General features: G+C 41.1%; 1 protein-coding gene across 5 annotated transcripts in view; it reads left to right on the top strand.

The window, feature by feature from the left end:
- The window catches only part of rasgrp3 (RAS guanyl releasing protein 3 (calcium and DAG-regulated)), a 76,390-nt gene extending 61,311 nt beyond the window's left edge, over positions 1 to 15,079 (top strand). For 4 of the 5 annotated variants that reach the window (XM_035992267.1, XM_035992269.1, XM_031319791.2 and 1 more), the window contains exons 8-17: positions 4,066 to 4,182; positions 5,049 to 5,327; positions 6,067 to 6,147; positions 6,337 to 6,450; positions 6,533 to 6,648; positions 9,539 to 9,686; positions 10,481 to 10,517; positions 10,689 to 10,838; positions 12,810 to 13,177; positions 14,228 to 14,989. In XM_035992267.1, the coding sequence (XP_035848160.1) occupies positions 4,066 to 4,182; positions 5,049 to 5,327; positions 6,067 to 6,147; positions 6,337 to 6,450; positions 6,533 to 6,648; positions 9,539 to 9,686; positions 10,481 to 10,517; positions 10,689 to 10,838; positions 12,810 to 13,177; positions 14,228 to 14,236 (1,419 nt within the window). In that variant the 3' untranslated portion in view covers positions 14,237 to 14,989. Of the gene's footprint in view, positions 1 to 4,065; positions 4,183 to 5,048; positions 5,328 to 6,066; positions 6,148 to 6,336; positions 6,451 to 6,532; positions 6,649 to 9,538; positions 9,687 to 10,480; positions 10,518 to 10,688; positions 10,839 to 12,809; positions 13,178 to 14,227 lie in introns of all 5 variants that reach the window. The other variant, XR_004895210.1, reaches the window with a different exon arrangement.
- The last annotated feature ends 1,391 nt before the right edge of the window (positions 15,080 to 16,470 follow it).

Below are 16,470 nucleotides of genomic sequence, written 5' to 3'. Positions count from 1 at the left end.
CACAAACAAGAGCAAATTGTATGTAGAAATGACATAAAGTGCCATTGATAGCATATTTGAGGTGTTTTGAACAATTTTACCATATCTTTAAAGGATCTGACTAACTACCATGGCACATGCAACAGGCATCCGATCTTAAGTAACAGTCTTTCATTCCTGTTTTTGAAAATATTTCTTCCATGAAGCCAACATTGTCAATGTAACATCCACTCATAATCCTTCCATCAGAAAAGCTGTTTCATTAATATTCCTGGTAGGTTTGTACATATTGTTTGCATCGTCCTCTTAAAAGATTCAAAGAGCTTCTCCATTACTTGCCCATCAATGTTAAAAGACATGGATCAGTGTTCTAATGGCCCTCTCAGTGATCCTGTCTCCTATCATAGAAGAGAATCAAGGATCATATTATTTAACACACTGCCATCAGCTACAAGAGTGGGCTGCATGCATTATTATGGATTGGTTTTTAAGATCAGTTTGATCCGCAAAAGAAATTCTAGCATACTTGAAAAAAACTGATTGACCTCAACGAGCAACCTACCACATGCAAGAATAGCTACATTGTTGGCAAATAGGACTTTGCCACTTGGGGGATTCAAGCCCTAGACTTTATGGCCCTCATTTATCAACCTAACGTAGAAACCAGCGCAGATATGAGCGCAGAAATCATCTTACGGCAGGCTTCACGTGTGATTCATGAAACGTTCGTATCACACCAATCAGAGCGTAAGAATGGTCGTACATTGATAAATGCAGCAGCTGGAAACGATCCTAATTTAAATATCACGCCCCAATATATTCTGGGTTTTGAGGCCTTGCCCCTACAATTTATGACATGGCGAGACGTAATCCGGCTGAGAAGCGGCACTTTTCAGAGGTGGAGATTGAAACCCTGATATCTCAGGTTCACCATTTGTCAGCCTGAAAACTGGTATTAAAGGCTGTAGAAAGAATGGGGAATGGAAAGAGATCACTGATGCAGTCAACAGTGTTGCCGTGGTAAATCAGACTCCAGCTGAAGTTTATTTAATTTATACATCCTTGACGTATGCTATAGTCCTAATAGTAATATACAGGCTTATATTGCAATCTCTTAGGCCTATATGGTTTACCTATATTTAAATAAACACACAGTAGCGGAGTTTATGCAGTGTCCTTTATTTTACTTTTACTGTTTTTTTCATGAGTCAGAGCCAGGCAACAGCTGTGAGGGAGAGCGCGTGTCCTCCGCCCCCGGTGCAGGACCACCACCCTAACTGTCTCCTGACAGCAGAGGGGCTGGAAAAACAAGCCGGAATAATTCGGTCAATGGCAGAAATAAATCGTTCACTTGTGGCCATTGACGACACTTTAAAAGAGGAACGAAAACCTGAAGAATAAATAAAAATGTTGTGCATCGTCATGTTTCCTGTATTGAGTAGGCTATCATTGCCAAACATAACACTATACCTTTTAGAAGCGAGGAATAATATCCTGTCTCCTTGGTATAGCCCCAGTTGGGGCTGTGCTGGACACTGGTCTCTGGGCATCGGGTCATCTGGCTCAGAACCCCACAGGCTAAAACTATGTTGCAGAATTTTTCTGCCATGTATAGTAGGGTCCCCCCGCTGATGCAAGACCATGAGCCATCTACCCTTAATCAATCCGATGGAGCACTCCACTGTGGCCCGTGCGCGTACATGTGCACTTTTGTACCAGCGAATAGAGGTCTTTTAAAAGACCCAGATCTGCCATTGCTGATAAGTGATCAACTGATGACTTCTCCTTCTCCTGTTAAACTTTTTATTTGCTGCACCGCAAGTCCACACTGACTCGAAAACTTGCGTACACGAGTTCACACTAGACATGAGATTTTATCGCAGCCTACGCTCACGTTCAAATTGATAAATCCCTTGCTTTGCGTAGGAATCGGCGTACGCCCGTCCTACGCCTGTTTTTGGTCGTACTCATGTTTCATAAATGAGGGCCACTATCCCTAGAAAAGGTGACTTACTGATGGCGCCACCGGGGACGTGGTTTTACACACACATCTTCCTACAAATTGAGGCAATCAACGACAGCCATAGCGACATCACATGTGCAAAACTGATAAACTTCTGAAACAAGATCACACATCATTCTGCTGGTTTCAGGTGTAGTGTCAAATTAGGTGGGGAAATAGAAAATGTCGTGAATACAGTCCTAATTTCTGTAAGGCACTCAATGACTCACCGTTTGGTAGCACCGGTCCAATCTGGCCCACTACTATTAATAAACAAGCTCACACATAAGCACTTAAATAATAATCGGAAATTAGCAACTGCTCAGGATGTGACACCTCAAACTAATGCGTCTGTGAAGGCTAAGAGGTGATAGCTTTCAGGGGCAGTGAGTAGCCTACTTAATGTAAAATGCTGCTGCAGATGCGTTTCCACCCCGACCAGATGACATTTATGGAGATTAAAATGATAAAATAATTATGACTCTGAGCCAAGCCGTATATGAGATAATTGCAAAAATGTAGCCTTGATTGTTACAACGTGACTTTAAGGTCATTGAGTATCAATTACCTGAGTAGTGGATGGAATATGCATCCAACCTGACTTTTGGTCTTACAGTTTTTGTTGCACTTTTAGCAGAGAAAAATACAGAAGAAAAAAAGAAAGAAGACCCCTAATTATCAAAAGAGCAGAGTTTATACCTGTGCTCTCTGGGAGGCGCCACAGCTCCTGGTTTTTTCCTGCCTCTTCATTTCTAATCAGTGCACTTTTGTATCATCATTCAGCTGTTTATTGTCTAATATTGTGAGTATTATTTATTGTGTAATATGTTATATCTGACTACATGTTATGCTGCTGACACACTATAGGCTACTGAACATTTCTTCCATCCTGTGTGCAGCCTATATAAATAACTCACAATCCGGTGTTTAGAAATACAGCCTAAGGGCTTGTTTGACACATTTCTATTTGCTGTAATTTAACTTGTGCTGTTGTGAAAAACAAAAGATACCATGGGTAGTAAACTACAAACAAGACAATGGGTCCTTATGGGATTTTTTTATATTGCTGTTGATGTGTAATTGTCTCACACTGAGTCAAAATAACCCGATTTGTAGGTACCTTGACATTGTATATTGACCAGAATTGGGCCCATTTGACCCAGTGAATTTTAGTTTGTACTTTTAGATCAATGATTCAATAAATAAATGATATAGCATGTATCCACAAATGCTTTATTATATTATTTTTATATTTAGAACTTTATGTTGGGAAATTAATAAAATAGAAATTTACTGTAGATACAAAAGATCCATATGACTTATAACTTCAGTATTTCTAAAATATGGGCTACAGCCTGACTATTCTCAGACTATTGTTCGTCCTGATGCACTAATATGTTTACGTTGGTTTAGGTTAGGCTAATTTAGCTGGTTTGTATGTTAAATCTAAATTAGAAAAGTAAAACATAACTATAGCTGTTCAATAAATGTAGTGGAACAAAAAGTAAAATATTTCCTCCTAAAAATGTAGTGGAGTAAAGGTGTAAAGTGGCATGAAGTGGGAAAACTGCAGTAAAGTAAATTGTACTTAAGTACAGTACTTGAGTAAATGCACTGTATTTAGTTACATTCCACCACTGCTAACTGAATAACCATCAGAAAAAACACATGGCTTATAGCTGCTTTCTTTAATGCAGGTTTAAAGCCTACTGTAGGTTTTATTTGAACTGTTTGTATTATCAAAGATGTTGTGAACTGCGTCCACAACAAACAACTGGGGGAAGCTAGCAAAACTCAGGAAACTCCAAGGCACTCTCTTTAGAAAAATTAAAAAGCCTTTATTGTTATGGCTTGGTCATCTTAAACCTAACAAAAACTCTGACGCGTTTCGGCATACAAGCCTTCGTCAGGGAGTCAACTGGGGGAAACTGGATGACCTCCCATGATAGTGATGATAATGTCATACACATTACATTGTCACCACCCTTACTGGGACCTTTTGCAATAAAACACAACAGACACTGATTAGATAGACAGTAAAGATGCAAAGATACAAGTTTCACCGTGTGTCATCTCTGTAACAGAAACTTCTGCAGCTGCAGAACTTCAACACTCTGATGGCAGTGGTGGGGGGACTGAGCCACAGCTCCATTTCTCGACTAAAGGAGACTCACACTTATCTGGCTCCAGAAGTTGTGAAGGTTAGTCAGTACCAGCTTTTAAATGCACTCTCTTTATTTGCACACAAACACTCAGTACACATGCATTCCTACAGCATAAAAACCCTAACTCTAACCATACCACTGTATATAAGGGTTGGTTATACATGGTTATCCAAGATCCAGTAGTAATGTGTTTGTAGGGCAACCAGGCTTCCATGTGGTTGTTTCAGATTTTTGTTGTAATTGTGATTATGATTTCACAGCTTAAATAACATTTAGCTCAGCAGGTAGAGTGTGTACCATTAAGGCGTAGTCCTTCTTGCAGCGGCTGGGGGTTCAGCCTGTAGGTTGTCCTGTCTCTCTCCCCTTTTTTCTCTGTCACCATCTAAATAAAGCATAAAAAATTGGATGAAAAAGTTATAAAGGATTGTTATCAATAAAGCAACATCTTTCATAGCTGAGTGGTTGAGATACTAAAAATGCCTATTGTTGTAGTTCTTTAAATAACAACAAGAGGCTGGCTCCAGGCAAGTTTACTATAATGAAGTCTGTAGAAAAATCCTCAGTTTTTTCTAAAACTACAAATGAATACAATTTTTCAAGAAAAAATTGACACAAGTTCAAATAGGGTTTCCTCTGCTTATCCATGTCTTTGTGTTTATCGTAGTGTCAACTTTGACACTCCTTTATCTATCAGTAGTAGTAACCGTAGAGGAACCAGGTTATGACCTCCATAAAGAAGGCACTTGATTTGCTGAGTAGTGCATTCCAAACACTTCTGACATATGGAGGATACACCTGCACACCATGCACCCACAGTAAAACCATTGAGGCATATTACATGAATTGCCACACCACTTTTGTGATTTGATCATTATACTAACCCAAATGCCCCCCCCCCCCAGATCTGGAGCGAGATGACAGAGCTGGTCTCTTCCAACAACAACTACTCCTGTTACCGAAAGGCCTTCAGTGAATGCCAGGGCTTTAAAATCCCCATCCTGGGTGTGCACCTTAAGGACCTGATCGCAGTTCATGTCGTCTTTTCTGACTGGGTTCATGACAGTAAGAAGATGAACCTGGTGAAGATGCATCAGCTCTACATCACCTTCAATGAGTTGGTGTCACTGCAGAGTGTAGTGGCCCAGGTGGAGCCCAACATGGACCTCATCTACCTGTTAACGGTGAGCGATAACCACTCCACATATAGTATCTTTAAGCTGAAAGAAAAAAACTGGTTATAAATATGCATACAGTATCTCTGTATCTGGGGGAAGACAAAAAGGGTAATACATTTTTAAAGATAGAACGCTGTTTTCATTATATTCCGTCTGTATACTGTACTGTACATGGCTGGGAATTTGGATAAAAATAGCAACAATCAAAGTTAAAACATTCTTACTTACTTATGGACGGATCTTATCTGCTTCATCAGGTCTGTGTGGGTGTGATTTCATTAACAGTGGTATGGCAACATCAGCAAACAACCTGATAACTCTTACAGATTATGATTTTTATGTTGCTAAATCCTGATAGGTGCACAATAAAACATGACATCACCTTTTTCCAATGGAGCTCCACCCACTGACCCACAACACAAAGACATCTCTCACCACAGCTTTCAACAATGCAGTTTAAAAACTAAAGATTTCTCATTGCTTTTTCCAAAATATTGCTGAGAAACAGCAGACTGGAAAATGCTCTACAGCATAGTGCTCTGTGGCTTGATTAATGGAAGACCACCAAACCACTGTAATACAACAGAGAAAAAAAAGCATTTATATATTTCCAACTGTTCACACCAATGAGTGATTAACACAAATAATCAGTGGTGTAATGCTTTAAATGAACACTTACTATGTTGTTTTCAATTGTTAATTTTTTAAAACTACTGTATTTATATCCAAACCCTTGTATTTTCAGCTTTCTTTAGACCTTTACTACACCGAAGATGAGATTTATGAGCTGTCATTGCTAAGGGAACCACGTAACCCCAAATCATTGGTAAGTTTCAGCTAAAATGGTTTGTATTTTGTGTTCAGGTTTGTTCACACTGAGTGTGTGCCATTTTAACAAACTTGATACATTTTCCTCCAGTGGAACTATTGGTTGAATTGGTAATCTGTATTTGGGGTGTAACAGCATATTTGCTGAAATAAGTCCTGTGTACATATACTATGTCCTTCCTTACAGCCCACCTCTCCAACGACTCCCAACAAGCTCCTGGTCCCACTGGACTGGGCCTCTGGGGTCTCCACCAAACCAGACCCTTGTGTGGTCAATAAACACATCAGGAAGGTGGTGGATGTGAGTAGACAACATAAACACAGCTACTGGATGGACAGAAGTAGAGATGTATGTGTCTAATTTGTTTCTTGTCATTGGGAAGTCTGTGTTCAGGAATTATGACCATGACCATGATGGCTATATTTCTCAAGAGGACTTTGAGAGCATCGCTGCTAATTTTCCCTTCCTGGACTCCTTCTGCGTTTTGGACAAAGATCAGTGAGTGTCAGTGTTGGGCAAGTTAATTTTAAAAAGTAATTAGTTACAGTTATTAGTTACTACTTCAGAAATGTAACTAAATTAGTTACTCAGTTACAAATTATGAAAGTAACTAGTTACTTCAGAAAGTAACTATTGCGTTACTTTCAAGTACATTTTTAAATGCTCAAATGTGACCTCACCTCCACCCCTCTTTAACGGAACTTAAAATACATGTGCATGTTCAATTATTTATGATAAATCTGAATATTATAATGAAATGGACACTTAATACAATACATTATTAACAGAAACAATGTACACAAATCTAAACTATTTTAATGTTGCTGTGGGACAAAGTGAGACTAGCCTCCAATCAAATGCCATGTATGTAGATATTATGTTTATATAGTGGATCGATACAAATAACAAAACACCTCAACAGGCCACAACTGGGCAAAATTAAATTATGCTTGTTAAGCACTATACCAAAATTAAATTAAAGCTGCAAGCAGCATTGGACAGGCCCTCGTGCCTCTGCTCGCTTTGGGGTTACTGGTGGACGCCGCTCCATGCGACTGTGCATTTGCGCGGCACTCAGACATTGTCACCAATGAAAAAGGAACTCCCTGCTGAGTTCAATGATACCTAACACAAGACTCTATGTCATACAGTTCATTAGCTGTGAAAGGGGGCATGGCTAAAGCATGGGGGGCGGGCCAAACCATGACCAATGAGAACGGAACTCTCTGTTGAGTTCAATGATACCTCACACAAGACTACGTCATACAGTTCATTAGCTGTGAAAGGGGGCGTGGCCCAAGCATAGGGGTCAGGGCAAACTTTTACCAATAAAAAAGGAAGTCTCTGCTGAGTTCATTGATACCTCACATAAGACTCTACCTTAAACGGGTCACCAGTTATGAAAGGGGCGTGGCTTAAGCATAGGGGGCAGGCCAAACCATCACCAATGAATAAGGAACTCTCTGCTGAGTTCAATGATACCTCACACAAGACTCTTAAACGGTTCAAATGTTATGAAAAGGGGCGTGGTTTAAGTATAGGGGGCGGCTCAGTATCACATGTAGACCACACATAAGTTTCATGTAAGGCTGACTTCCTGTTGCCAGTGGGGGGCGCTATGACCAAAAGTCAATATTGGCCTGTATATGTACTCAGGCCTGGACTCTTGTTGATTGTGAGAAATTTCAAGCAGATATGACAACGTACACTCAAGTTACAACAACTTCTTTGTTTTTATCGTTAAACACTCAAAATATCCGCCACGCCACGTCCACAGTGTTTGACGAAAAGTTTTAATACCTTTTCATCTTTAAGGTGTTGAGATGGTACAGACCAAATTTGATGTCCATCGGATAAAATCTCTAGTAGGAGTTCGTTAAAGTATAGCACCTTGACTTAGAGGTGACCTACTTCCTACTAGGTGGCGCTATGACTTTGAGTCAATTTTGTCCGGTAAATGTCCTTAGAGTTAAACGTGAATTATACTAGACGCATCCAAGGTGACGCGCGCCACCGTGACGTCAAAATTATGTAATATCCTGCTGGCGCGCCCGATTTATGGCGCGCGAGCAGAGGTCGCGCATGGCTCTTTTTTTTTCAGCGGCGTGCGACAAAGCGGACAACCGGATGCCAGGACTGTCAGAGTGACTGCAAGTCTCTCTTTTAAACTTACTGGGTTAAGATGAGTTCTTTTATGGTGAATGAAAGGCTTGAGCCGACGAAGTAGGTCATCGAATCAAATCGAAGCATTGACGGCAATGCTGCTGCCAGTTCTGCCGTTGTTTACCTTTTTCTTCTTCTTCTAGTCCGTAGAAAGAGCAACGTCTGTAGCCTTTGCTCATTAGCGCCACCTCTGTTCAGGAGAAGACTGCAACTAGTGTCGCAAGCACCAGCACGGGTATAAATAGTCACGGCAATCCCATGACGTCACATTTGTACGCGCCAGCTGGGCTGCGTCCAGTATATAACAGCCTTTAGAGTCTTATGAATCCTGAAAAGTTTTGAATCAATTGGACAATGTACACCCAAGTTACACCCACTTCCTGTTTTGATGGCGAAACGCACAAAATGGCCGCCCCGCCACGGACATGCCCTATTTTAATAACTTTTCATCTTTAATGTCTTAAAGACCAAATGTGAAGTTGATCGGATGAAATCTCTAGGAGTTCGTTAAAGTACGACGTGGAAATGGCCAACATGGCACTCGTTGACTCGCTTGTGTTATTCGTTGTGTGTCTGACTATGCGTGCTTTCGAACACCTGCCCAACTCTACCTCTGATTGGCTTACCATGACATTTTACTCAATCTCAGCCAATCGTCAGCATTTATGCGCTTGTGTTGTGCACTGCCCACTAACCAAGGATGAACAGTAAAAAACAGTCTTTACCTCTCAGCTCAGACTCAGAGATCTAGTTGGTCTGATGAAAAAAACAGCTTCAAATATAGTAACGCGCCGCATTTTTTGGCAGTAACGGTAACGGCGTTATAAAGAGTAATCAATGAGATTACTCGTTACTGAAAAAAAGTAACGCCGGTAGTAACGGCGGTAGTAACGCCGTTATTTATAACACCGTTATTCCCATCACTGGTGAGTGTAAATGTTAAAATAATTACCTACAGCAACTATTTTTTAGTCCAACCTAGTCACAGCATCATGCTCCACACTTCCAAGTAATTTCCGGGTAGTGTAGCCACTTTCAAAATCATATAACATTTCCAGCTGCAAGCAATGGCTTCTCTTGAAGGAAAGAAGGTCAGATGTGACTTTATTTGCATCTAGTCATTAGATTCTGCGCCAGTATCTGAAGTCTCTGACAAACAGATTAATTTGTTTTGAGGTGTTATAACTTCTTTTTTTTTTACCATTTCTGCTTCTCCTTCTTTCAGAGATGGATTGATCAGTAAGGATGAGATGATGGCATATTTCCTCCGGGCCAACCCACTGCTCAAGTGTAAGATGGGTCCAGGTTTCATCCACAGCTTCCAGGAGATGACATACTTGAAGCCCACCTTCTGTGAACACTGTGCTGGATTTGTGTGTATTTTAAGATTATCTTAATCATAAGATTTTACTGCACTTTTCATGTCTCCTTAATTTTCCTCAAAGCAATGAAAATTTGCAAACATTGCAATTAAACTTACAGGCCTGCCTTGAGCCAATCAGTCTAATATAATAAATATAAATCGAGGACTCTCTCTGTGTGTCCTTCAAATAGGCTGGCTAGGCTTATGGTTCCATGACACACGGGAACTACGGGACGGTTGGGTTTAGGAAAGGGTCGTGGGTGAGTGTACGGTTCTGTGACACGTGGGAGGAAAGAAAAAAACAACTGTAGCAAGCGTGACAAGCAGGACGTGAACCCCGCTCTCTTGAGTCCTGTGTTTGACCCATCCACCACCCCAACCAACACCCTTATGTGGAAATTCCCCCTTACATACTACTCGCTAAATCCTATCTAACTGCTGCTCTCCCCAGTGCGTTACACAAACACGCTGAAAGATGCCTTTTTCGTCGCATCAGATGCTGACAGCCACTGTCCAAACATCCTTATTTTACAAGTTCGGAATGAGAACGGGTTGGGCATGAAGGGTGGCGTCATGAGTCTGTGAGGCAAATATCTGTGATTACTCCACATTTCAATTGTTTTTTTTGTGAGTAAGATTTGAATCTGCAACATAAACCAGTAACATTTCTCTGTCAGGTAAATGTAGTAGTACACTGTAAGTCAGTAGTAGACTTGGCATTAGGGACATGCTGCCATGCTTTCATTTTCTAATGTTGAGTTTTCTGTACCTACCTCTCCCTTCCTTACATTTCTGGACCTGCAGCTCTGGGGAATCATCAAACAGGGCTACAAGTGCAAAGGTATTATTATATTGCATTATTCTGTAAAGACCATCCAAAAAAGTAATACATTTGAACATGTTAAATGTTAGTTATTATAATTACTGCAATGTAATCTGGCAATCATCTGTCTTGAAGCATAGAACACAGTTGCTCTGATTATAAGCTGATGTGTCTATATTTCCTTTGCAGACTGTGGTGTTAACTGTCATAAACAGTGTCGGGAGCTGCTGGTTCTGGCCTGTAGGAAGCTGATCCGTTCCAGCTCTCTGAGCAGCGTTTCACCAGCCAGACTGACCCACAGCTCACTGCCCAGCAGCCCGGCCGTGCCCACCTGTGGAGGTAATTTTCAGCAAAGGCAGTTACTGAACAAAGTGACAAACAGCATAGAAAAATGAATTTATACATATAAAGCAAATTGTAGTTACAAAGACTTTTTGAGGTTATTTTTAGGGCCGGGACTCGATTAAAAAAATTAATCTAATTAATTAGAGGCTTTGTAATTAATAAATCAAAATTAATCGCATTTTAATTGCATATAAATATTAGTTACCCTGGTCCTGAAACCAGTCATCTGGTGGAGTGTGGGTTGGGTGTGGGTCCTTGTAACTTTACTCGGAGTCGGGCTAACGTCCACGCTAACTCCTATGTGTTTTGCGTTGAGGTGATATTTGAGGCTCGATGTGCTGCGGTGATACGCAAATTCCTTGTTGCATAGCTTGCACACAACCATGCTCTTGTCGACGCTTCCATCCTTTCGTTTTTTAAAACAAAATTTCCCATCCACGGGGCCAAGCAAAGCGGTCTCGTCAGCTTCTTCGTTCATGTTCACTGTGGTTTGTTGTTGTCGGAAGTCAAGAACGCTAGTTGGTGCTCCAGTATAATCGGTCCGTCGAAACTCATTCATTGAAAAACGTTCCGCGGTGCAAAAATAAGTGTGGTTAAAATTATGTTATTTATTTTTTGCGTAATTAATCTTAATTAACGCGTTAAAGTCCCGACCCTAGTTATTTTACATCAGATTTAACAGAAGTTGATTTTATACTATGATGAAAATTTGATTTGTTAAAGGGGTGATAGAATGCAAAACCGATTTTACCTTGTCATAGTTGAATAACGACAGATTGGAGGGTAAATAGGACATACATAGAACCTCAAAATCCCATTGACACCTCTTTCCTCTGCAAATCTCACAATTTGAAACTGCCTCTGAAAACGGGCAAATCTCAACGATTGGCTCCTCCTTATTTGGCTCTAGTCTGTATCTTTGTCATGCCCCAACATTTACATAGGCTACACCACTGATCTGAGATCAGTTAGTCTTCTGAATAGGTCGCGCATATCTCAGAAATTGTAGACATTGTTCATCTGCTATTTTATCACTAAATTCACTTCTGAGACTTTTTTATGCGAGAAATCAACTATGTAGAGGTCAAATATGGGGCGTTTTACGAAAATTGATGGGTAATTGCAAATTTTGTCCGACTGTGTGTCGGAATTCAGCGGCCAGTGCTGCCTGGGTTACTGCCTCGCCGCTAGTTATGCCGAAAGTGTAGCGGCAATCTTTTCCCATAGGATTAAATGGGACACATAGCCTAGCTAGCAGCTCCTCCTAAGGAGACCCCTCAAATTCACAAAAATGCCTTAAATTGAAATCGGACGAAAGTGTTAGCTTTGTAAGACCTTAGGGTAGCTGTGATATACATGCCGTGACAAAATTCAAACTGTGAATATATGATAGTTATGCCGGCAGCTGGCAGCCCTCCGCCCTGAGCCCCGGTAGTCCAGTAACCCAGAAACGGTGACTTTTCCCTGGGTATGGAGCCCAGCAGGCTCCCGCTTTCTCATCAGACTGTCTGGAGTTCCTGAAGTCAAATACATCTTACCAAATTTGCAATTAGCCAACAATATTCGTAAAATGGCCCATATTTGAGCTTTATATGGTTGATTTCTCGCATAAAAAAGTCTCAGAAGTGAATTTAATAAAGAAATAGCAGACAAACAATGTATAACCTTGCAGTGTCTGAAATATGAGACCTGCTGTCTTGTCTCCAATGTATATGTATGTGGTTCCTCAACCAATCAGCGTGCAGCTCATCTAAATATTCATGAGCATAACATATTTGGAAGAAAAGCTGTCGTTCCAAATAGAGACATTCCACAGGGATGCATAAGGGCCCAAAGAATAGCAACTGGGACATTTTCAGCCCAACCAATGTTACTTACCCTTTTAGGAGACCTTAAGGAGCAGTGTGAAATACCCTATATAATTATTCTATCACCCTTAATAATTTTCTTTCTTCTCGCCTTCAGATGAGGATGAGGTGTTTGCGTTCCCAGTAGTCACATCAGCAGGTCCAGCTCTGGACTCTCAGTCTATCACCCTGATGACTGGGTCAGCCCAGAGGATCTCTGTGCGCCTGCAGAGGGCTACCACCAGCCAGGCCACCCAGACCGATCCCCTGTGGCCCGAACACAACTGGGGGGCCACAAATGGCGGCTCACACACCTTCCCCAAAATGAAATGCAGGACGCACAGGAAAACATCCAAAAGTAAAGGTTTTGCCTGCTGGGAAAACCAGAAGGAGCAGACAGTTTCTGCATGGTGCACCATGGACTCTCGGGAGAAGTCTGCCGTCTCAGGAGAGCTTGTACACAACGGGATTACACACAGAGGGAAGGTAAGAAAAAAGGCTGTCAGTTTTTATTTAAAGGTGTCATGTGTAACATTTTAACATCAATAAAGCATTACTATACACTGTACATATTGAGACAACATTAGTCTAGCAATGTTAGATTGTGAAATGGAACCTTTTCAGGTGCCAGTGAGACATGACATAAGATCCAGGAAGTCAAGTTTGAGTAACAGATCTATGACTCTGAAAGCAGACACCAAAAAATTGCATAGGGCAGGCTGCTTTTTTGCTTTTATCTGCCTAAACATCAATCAATCAATCAATCAATCAACCAACATTTATTTTATAGCACTTTACAGCAGCCAGCAGGTATTCAAAGTGCTTTACATCAAGAACCAAGAGTAAAACAACATAACATACAATAAAAAGAATAAAATATAGAAAACAATAAAATCAGAAAAGGTTACATAGAAACAGGAGGAGGAGGGGGGAAATGTCACCCTGCTACTCTGTATTAAAAGCAATTTAAATAAAAAGGTTTTGAGTTTGGATCTAAAAATGAGCTACATCTGTAAAAGTGCGGATGGCGAAAGCCCGATCACCCCACAGTTTATACCTTGATCTTGGGACCTCTAAAACCAGTTGATTGGATGAGCGCAATGACTTGTTGTGCTCGTGAAGGGTTAAAATCTTAGACAAATACCAGGCCAGGCCAGGCCATTTAAGGCATGAAAACAAACATTAAAATCTTAAAATCGATTCTAAAATGCAGGGGAGGGTGTAGAGAACAGGGGTAATGTGTGCACATCTAGATAGAGCAGCAGGGAGAGGCCCAGGGAAAATGTCACAACACCAGTAGTGGAGAAGGCTAAAACATGGCTGTGGAGTCTCCAGACAGATGTAGAAACCGATAGAAGATATCTGCATGCAAATCAATAAGATGATCATGACAGTGAAAATCATGTATTATGCAGGACATCATGTTGTCAGAAATTCATTTAAACACATTGAAACCAAGATTACAATAAAATGGTTAAGTAACAATTCCATAATTCCAGATACAAATGACTAAATATATCTGCTCTTCCTCTCCAGGCCAGCTGACTTGATCACTTTGGTGAGGGCCAGTCCCTGGGCTCCAGAAAGCCCCTAGGGGCTGGGACCAGGAAGCTCTTCTCTCTGGCGGATGTTCTGGGTTGCCTGAGGTCCCACTTCAGTGACCTGGAGTTATCATGTCCTCTCTAGTCGCCAGCACAAGCAGAGATACATGTGGATGCCGTGTAGCTGCATGAAAGGACAAAATGTGTGGTCTCTGGCAGAGATCACAAAAATGAAACAGATGTTAATTACATGAAGAGACCTCCACCTTGGCAGCATAATTGGCTTGGGATCGTGTGGATTACTAAAATGTAATTTAGGTCTGAGTTTGATTCAGTATGTACATAACATCAGCACTTGAAAAAGTGAAGAAACATTTTTTAAACTTCACAATAGTGTGGAATGGATTCAGTTTAGTCACCCAGTTACTTTATGTAAGCCAGCTTTTTAATTCCAGATTGGGTGCAGCAAGCAAGTTTATGATGGTCATTTCCCAAGTTGGACTGATCGGAAAAAGCATGATGAATATGGGAGAGTTTGTTCATATGTGTATGGTGAGTTAAAAAAAGGGAAAGTCTAAATGAAAGTGAATTTTAAGGGCATCCAACCCATCCGACGTATACAACTTTGAAGATTGACGGTTCTGAAAAACCTGGATTCTGTTAAATGATGTTTCTGAGTGTTCATTGCCAATGTTTTTAATGTATTGCCTCTCTCTTCTCTGTTGTCCTCCTGCTGAACCTTTCATCAGCCTTTGACACAGTAAACCACCAGATCCTCCTCTCCATCCTCCAAGAACTGGGAGTCTCAGACTCAGCACCCTGTTCCAATCCTACCTCAAAGGCCGAACTTACAGGGTAACTTAAAGAAGTTCTGTGTCTGAACCTTGTAGCCTCACTACTGGGGAACCTCTAGGTTCTGTTCTAGGTGTCATCCTCTTTTCTCTGTACAGCAAGTTACTGGGCTCTTATTCACTCACATGGCTTTTCATAGTACAGCTATGCAGATGACAACTAATTCTGTCCTTTCCATGGTCTGAAAACCCAGGTGGCTGACATCTCTCAGTGGATGTCGACACACCACCTGAAGCTCAATCTGGACAAGACTGAGCTGTTCTTTCTTCCAGGGAAGGCATCTCCCATCCACAACCTCTCCATTAACATGGAGAACTCTGTGGTGTCTGCGGCTCGGACTGCAAGGAACCTGGGTGTGACACTGTTTGACCAGCTGACCTTTGCTGCCAATATTGCTGTGATAACCCACAGCTGCATATGCTCACAACATCAGGAAGATAGGTCTGTTCCTCACCCAGAAGGCGACGCAGGTTCTGGATCAGGCTGTTAACATCTCGGGTCTAGACTACTGCAACCCCCTCCTGGGTGCTCTGCCAGCAAGTGCCAACCAACCTCTGCAGCTCCTCCAGAATGCAGTAGCCCGGCTGGCCTTCACCCTACCCAACTTCTCACACACTACACTGCTCCTCCACACCCTGCACTGGCTACCGGTGGCTGCTGGAGTCTGATTAAAGTCACTGGTACTTGACTTTGATGAATTTCATGTACTTGCATTATTCTTGCAATTTCTGGGTGTCATCTTCATGGGTGAATGCACTTACTGTAAGTCGCTTTGGATAAAAGCATGGACTATATAAATGTAAAGTAATGTAATTCATACAACATCTATACTTGACAACTACAGTGTGGTAAACTCTCCCATTGCCTTAAGGGTAAAAAATTAGTCATTCATGAGCAGATATAACTGTCTGAAAATAATAACAAATTCAGCATACAATTTGATGACTCCCTTGCCTGACATACAAATCAAATGTTTCAATGAAAAAATCTAAGAAAATAAGAGAAATACAATTCATATTGTATTTTATTTTATGTAGGTCTATGTATTTAATAAATCATAATTAAATGCAGACAATCATATAAAATCTAAATGCCTCTTCTGCCAACTGGCTCGCAGGAAATTATATTTAATGTGACCTGTAAGGGAAGATAAACTCTGCCCATGCTCCCACCCCCAAGCTATGATTGGACACTTGATTGACTTTTCATTTTGGCATGGTAGATGCATTTCAATCTAAAAAAACAAAAAGAAAACCTGCACCTCCTAATGAAAATTAAATTTGTATTTGGTCTTGGCAGGTCTGCTTCTTTCTGCTGGACAACACTTACACAGCCTCTTCACTCTGTTTTCTGTTTTTTTTTTTCTGTGATTTTAATGTGGCAATA

Source organism: Sander lucioperca, chromosome 15, assembly GCF_008315115.2.
Source record: "Sander lucioperca isolate FBNREF2018 chromosome 15, SLUC_FBN_1.2, whole genome shotgun sequence".
NCBI classification, from domain to species: domain Eukaryota; kingdom Metazoa; phylum Chordata; class Actinopteri; order Perciformes; family Percidae; genus Sander; species Sander lucioperca.
The sequence above is the reverse complement of the archived record's forward strand: the minus strand, read 5'-3'. Positions and strand labels throughout refer to the sequence as shown.